Source organism: Rhagoletis pomonella, unplaced genomic scaffold (genome assembly GCF_013731165.1).
Source record: "Rhagoletis pomonella isolate Grant_MI unplaced genomic scaffold, Rhpom_1.0 Rhpom_scaffold_07097, whole genome shotgun sequence".
Lineage (NCBI taxonomy): Eukaryota > Metazoa > Arthropoda > Insecta > Diptera > Tephritidae > Rhagoletis > Rhagoletis pomonella.
In genome coordinates this window covers 2,527-8,480 of record NW_023465626.1, presented here as the reverse complement: position 1 = coordinate 8,480, position 5,954 = coordinate 2,527, and the positions used below count along the sequence as shown (strand labels likewise).

At 37.2% G+C, this 5,954-nt stretch overlaps 1 protein-coding gene across 1 annotated transcript; it reads right to left on the bottom strand.

Annotated features, from left to right (window-relative positions):
- Positions 1 to 2,839: 2,839 nt before the first annotated feature.
- On the bottom strand, positions 2,840 to 4,201 carry LOC118755707 (cell death protein rpr-like). Its single transcript, XM_036490529.1, has one exon. It carries the CDS (start codon positions 3,858 to 3,860, stop codon positions 3,666 to 3,668), a length of 195 nt encoding a protein of 64 aa, XP_036346422.1. The 5' UTR covers positions 3,861 to 4,201; the 3' UTR covers positions 2,840 to 3,665.
- Positions 4,202 to 5,954: the final 1,753 nt, after the last annotated feature.

Below are 5,954 nucleotides of genomic sequence, written 5' to 3'. Positions count from 1 at the left end.
CTTCCTCACTCTTGTACTTCGCTTCGTTGACTGACTTCAACTTCGCTGCAAATTGAACAAAGCAAAACATGATTTTTATGCGAGACAAATTTCCATAGAAAGTAACGGTAGAAAAAGAATTTTTGGATATTCATTCTATTTTTCAGCTGACTACGATGCAGCATTCTACTTTGCATTCTCCGAAATGACGCAAAGAAGTGAAATAAAAAAAAAAAATTGTAGGACATTCTACTTTGCATTCCCTTAAATGAAGCAAAGAAGCGAAACAAATAAAATATTGTAGGACGTTCTACTTTGCATTCCCTGAAATGAAGCAAAGAAGCGAAACAAATAAAATATTGAAGGACATTCTACTTTGCATGCCCCGAAATAAAGCAAAGAAGCGAATAAAACAATAAATATTATAGGACATTCTACTTTGCATTCCCCGAAATCAAACAAAGAAGCGAAATAAATAAAATATTGTAGGACATTCTACTTTGCTATGCCTTCTAGAACACGTTATTACTAAAAGCGATTACCAATTTTTTGCTGGGATACTTTGTTTGGAAGAAAATGCGTGAACAAAAAATTGTCAAAGATCAACACTGACCTAGCTACTTCAAACTTGCATTTTATTATACTAAAATTCCAAAAACTGTGCACTCAAAATAATTCTAAAAAATCTGATTAAACAGTTTCAAATTTTGATGAACATTTGTTAAAATTGCAGAAAAAGTAAAAAGAATTGTCTGAAAATCGGCCAAAAAGGGCCGCTTCCAATGCCGATTAATCGGACTCTATGGCGAATTACATAATTCGAAGGGTAATTGGAGTGCGAATTATGTATCAGAGAGCGAACTACGTAATTGGGGGCCGTAAGAAAGCTATATTAAATATTATTGATTAAGGCTAAAAGGCGTTTACACTGTTCAACTCTCACAGGCGGTTAGTTGAATCAAAAGTTTACATCATTTAACTGAACGTTTAATTGCCTTATGCCGAATTTCCACTAGGCATTGAAATGACAAAAAATGTATGCCATTTAAAAATATGCCATGTGGAAATAAACGTAATGACTATTTTTTTATTGTAATGACACAATAATTTTTTAATGCACGACTTTGTCATTTGTCATTTTTTCCATTTAATGCCTAGTGGAAGTCCAGCATTATTCATAAAAATAAAGTTGCTTTACAAAAGGTTTATAAATTGAAAAATGCATGAACACGTCAATTTATAAAGCTTCTTAAACCCACTTTATTTTTTATGAATAAGGCCATAAAAATGTATAAAAGTAGAAAGGGAGGAGGAGGAGGACATTTTTGCTTAAAAGGAGGACAGAGAAGGACAATATTTTTGAGAAGGACAAATCACGTTCGAGGAGGACAATCCTCCTCAAAGGAGGACGGTTGGTCAGCTTACTACTGTCTTTAAATTATCTTACAGAAGACCTTCAACTATCTTAGAACCAATTTACACGATGACTTTTCAGCCTGGGTGGACGTTTCGTTTTTATCGAATTAATATTTTCGAATTTTTACTTCGAGTTCGCGATTCGCTATGCTCTAAAAATGAGAACGAAAGAATTGACCAAAGAAAATTTGACGGTTAAATGTCAAAAAAAAACGCAAGAACGCCACAAAGAAAAAGCCATCGTGTAAATGGACGAAGATTTTCGAAGAATTTTTTAAAGGAGAATGTGCAAAAAACGCAGGTTGGAAAGTCGTCGTCTAAATACCCTCTTAGTCAGAATAAGCGACTTTCCAATACCAATACATACTTACAAATATATACTCGAGTACCTCTGCGATACGCGCGTACATGTGCTTGGTGGGTATCGAGTATAATGTGCAAGTATTTACTTGTTTGCAAAACTTGGGAAAATGTAACTGAAAATATGTACATATGTAGGTCTGTGTAGTCACGGCTTAAAAAAAAAATGATGATCTATATTTTGCAATAACAATTCGGCCAAATGGACTACTCGCTTGTGCTAGAGTTAAGACTGAAATAGCGCATATATGTAAAGGGAGAGCAAAAGCAGTAGCGAATCAGAGGCGGTGTGAAGCCAGCCTATGACTTTTGGAAGCATCATGGAGAATTCATTTTGAATCGGAAAAATCAAGCTAGAAAACGATTATAACGTCTCTCGTTTCAGGCTTTTCAATTCCATTTCAGCTCTTTTTAATCTTGCGCGAAGTTCAATTTGCATTGTTGCGTCGTCAGTTCCTTGCGAATGACTTTTTTCTATGGCAGGAATTATAATTTCGCAAAAAGGAAACAGCTTTCTCCACTGTATATACACAGGTCATTGAACTAAAATATTTAATCTGAGTAAGTACTTTTGGGTACAAGTAGAATCGATTATTTTCTAGTGATAGGTACTTTCTCTACAACAATAATTTTAATTGAAAAAGCGAGCTCGCTACCGAATGCCTTAATCTGAAAAAGAAATTTCGAATCGGATTTTATTCGACCACGGATGCTGTGATTCGGGCCCAGAATTGTCCTGTTATTGTGAGGGAAAACAAGAACCCACTTCACTAACAACATGAAAATAGTTTTCCCACTTTGGTAGGCAGAGCCCACAAAGCGACCACAATGCTGCAAAGCGCAAAGGTAATTTTTCCCTAACTCGTACATATGTACATATGTATGTAAATAAGTGCTTAATGTCGATGTCCACTTATAAAAATTGAAAAATAATACAAATTTACTTCTGTTTAGCAATGATTGAGTCATTTATTTCATTTTCTTACATTACTAACACGAGTATCTTATAAAGTAATAGTGTCTTATATTTTATATTACAATTTATGATCACTTATAGCTAATGCTTATCGCAGAGATTGCTTACTTAATACAAATGTATTTTAAGTATAATCTTACAGGTTAATGCTTATTTTAGAAACCATAGAGACGTATCACAATCGCTTTGATGAGAAATAGACTAAATAAAACTACACTGCTATGGTAAGTAGAATTGAATGTAAATACATACATACATATTTAGGTATCTAATATATCAAAGGAAAAAACACAAAAAGGAAAGAACTAACAAGTTATGAACAGCCAACTTTCGTTAACCTTGAACGAAAAGTAAAAAATCTACATACAAATGAAATGTGTAAATTGAACACGAATATGTGTCAAATGCCTTTTTTCACACGGTTATTGACCGCGAATGGAAAAAAAAATTATCAGCTTTTGTCGCGGCCACTGCTAAATGACTAATCCATTTTTGGATGACTATGGGTTAGCGGTATACGAAATCCGGTTCTTTTTTGGCGCGCGTCAACTAACGTATGTACGTACATATACATGTACGGGTAAGTATTTGCTTGCAGACAGGTTGACGAAGACGTTGATAACGTGTGCATTGCTGGTTGGTGCTGCGGTAATCATTTTCGGCTCAACGTTGCTCCGGTGGGGCAGCTCTTTTTGTTGTGAAATGATTTTCTTTATGGTGAAATTGTAATGAACATTGAAATGAAGTGATGAATTTTTGCACTTGTCAGCATTATTACTTTTACAATTTATTTTTATCGTTTAGCGTGATTTTACAGATGAATTTCTTTCTTTCTTTGCGTATCTATAAAAGCTATCTATTGAAGTTTTCTTTTTTGGTTTCTATTTGCTTTCGTTGTTGGTGAACTTGACTTAGATGGATTGTGGTTGTCGTTTTAGTGCAAAAATCTCGTTAGTCGGCATTTACCCAAACTCTGGCGTTCATATTGCACATACTGATGCAATAATTCCCAAAATAGTATGAATACAAATCGCCAATATGCCTGGCGGGCGCGTAGAATCTGCTGCTCCTTCATAATGCCGCGTCGCAGGACTGTAGCTTGATCGGGTATGTAGTAAGCGATGGCCATTTCGGTGAGTGGATAGTTTTCGGGTGCTGGGATTTGGGCTGTTCAATTTTTTCACACACAATTTTTTCTTCGCTTGAACTTTGCGTTGGAATTTCTCTTCATTTATTGTTTTGTCGCACAAAAGTTTTTCTTACACGTTTTTTTTTATAATTCGAACAGCTAGAAGAGTTTTTTCACTAATAGCGTTCTTTTTTTGTAAAAAATATTTTCTTTCACGTTTCCGCGTCTGCAAACGAATTATTATGAAATTCACGTAAAAATTTGTCCGCTACTTTCTTTCTTTCTAACTACACAGAGTGCGTCCATACGACCCGTTTTCCTTTATGGTTCAATGCAAAATGCGTGCAGAACACTGAGCGCTCACCATTTTATATGCCAGCTACTCACAGCACAGCACCCAGCAGCAATGCAGGCGTCCCGAGAGTGCGCGCGCGCGCTTCAAACACACGAAAGCGGCGACGAGTGGAAAAGAATTTCATCTGGCAGCAAACCTGAGTATATAGATACTATGTATTTTATCCAACGTCAATGCAAGACACCAAATGTATTTTTGTGATGACAGCGCGCGCCGAATTGCGCACACTTCCTCTCTTGCGCGCTCAAACGCTGCAGTTCAAGTTTACTCACGCGGCGCTCGCTGACTTCATGAAGTCACAAAAAAGAAAAGAATGTAAGCGGGAACAGAAGGCCTGTACCCACATGCATATGTACTTACATATATAATATAGTATACCAGCACGTACCTACATTCATACACACTTGCCATACACCCGTATCTGTATCTTGTCGATATAGCAAAAACGTGCTTCAGCGGTGAGCGTACGACATAAACAGCCAGCCGCCAGATACCACTGTTCTGAATCACTTTTTCCCATCGTTTTCGTACAAAACCACTTGGTTCGCGCCAGAAATGTTGTGCACGAGTTGCGCGCTCTGGGTCGAGCCCACTGTTTTTTTCCAATTTTTGTTGACATCTCTCATTCGTATTCGTATCGCGTGATTTCCAAAAGGCAAGGGTTTACGATTTCTTTAACTGAAGCGCACACACAAAAACATGTTTAATCATGTTGGCTGCGATGGAGGTCTCGTTGTACACCCGCGCAGCTTTGTTCCCACTCACTTAGCTCTACTGTTCTCTTTTACTTATTTGCCTGTGGTTATGGCGCTGCTTTTGTTAAGTGTATATGTATGTAGTTCATGAACATTTTCGGAGACCAATATGTAATACATATCCACATATGTATGTTTGTATATGTTGATAGAGTTGCCGTACGAAATATGATAGCGTCATTCCCAGAAGTCCGCACAGGTGTTTGAGCTGAATGTAGCCGGAAATGAAGATTTCGCATACGGTTTAAATAAACCACTCTGTACTTATCGTCAAACATCAGCACCAGATTTTATCCTTGGATCGAAAACGTGCATAAAATCCTATTCTGATAAGCTTACTGCTAGAAACTGCTTACGAAAGGACCGGTACCTTGGTGCTAGTACAGGCGCTTAACTGAATCACCATTTAATCCCCTGTTGGTTTCGGATGAAAGTGCTAAAGTACCTTCCAGGAGTGGTATCAGCTTGTACAGTGACCCGGAGAAGCACAAAGCGGCCGCTGTGGTGTAGTGTTTAGCAGTGCGCGCTACCATTCCGCAGGGCCTGGCATCGAGCGCAGCTTCCGATCAACATCAAAAAATAAATATGTAAATAATAAAATTTATTTTTAATAGAAAATCTCCGGTGTATTCTGCCATGAAAAACAGGTTCTCATAAAAACACAATCGCTATTCGGAGTGGGCGTAAAACTGTGGGTGCCTCCCCTTTTTGTGACGCACACCACAAATCGGAGGAGATGCGCGGCCAAACACGAATATATTGTGTAAGCGCCAATCTATTATTGTTTTTATAAAAAGGTTATGCATCTAGTGATGGTCAGGGAGAGATTTTACCAACTGCGTATATATATAATTAAAATGACAGCGAATAGATTTTTTTTATACCAGATTAAGTAGTAAAATTAAACATGGATTAGACAAGGGCTAGAGACATGAGGGCCCTTAACAGTAGTAAGGGTTTTTTTTTTGTTTTTTTTTTTGAATT

Excerpts from the sequence above, each read along its gene's own strand:
- LOC118755707 (XM_036490529.1), bottom strand. The coding sequence starts at position 3,860 with ATGGCCATCGCTTACTACATACCCGATCAAGCTACAGTCCTGCGACGC.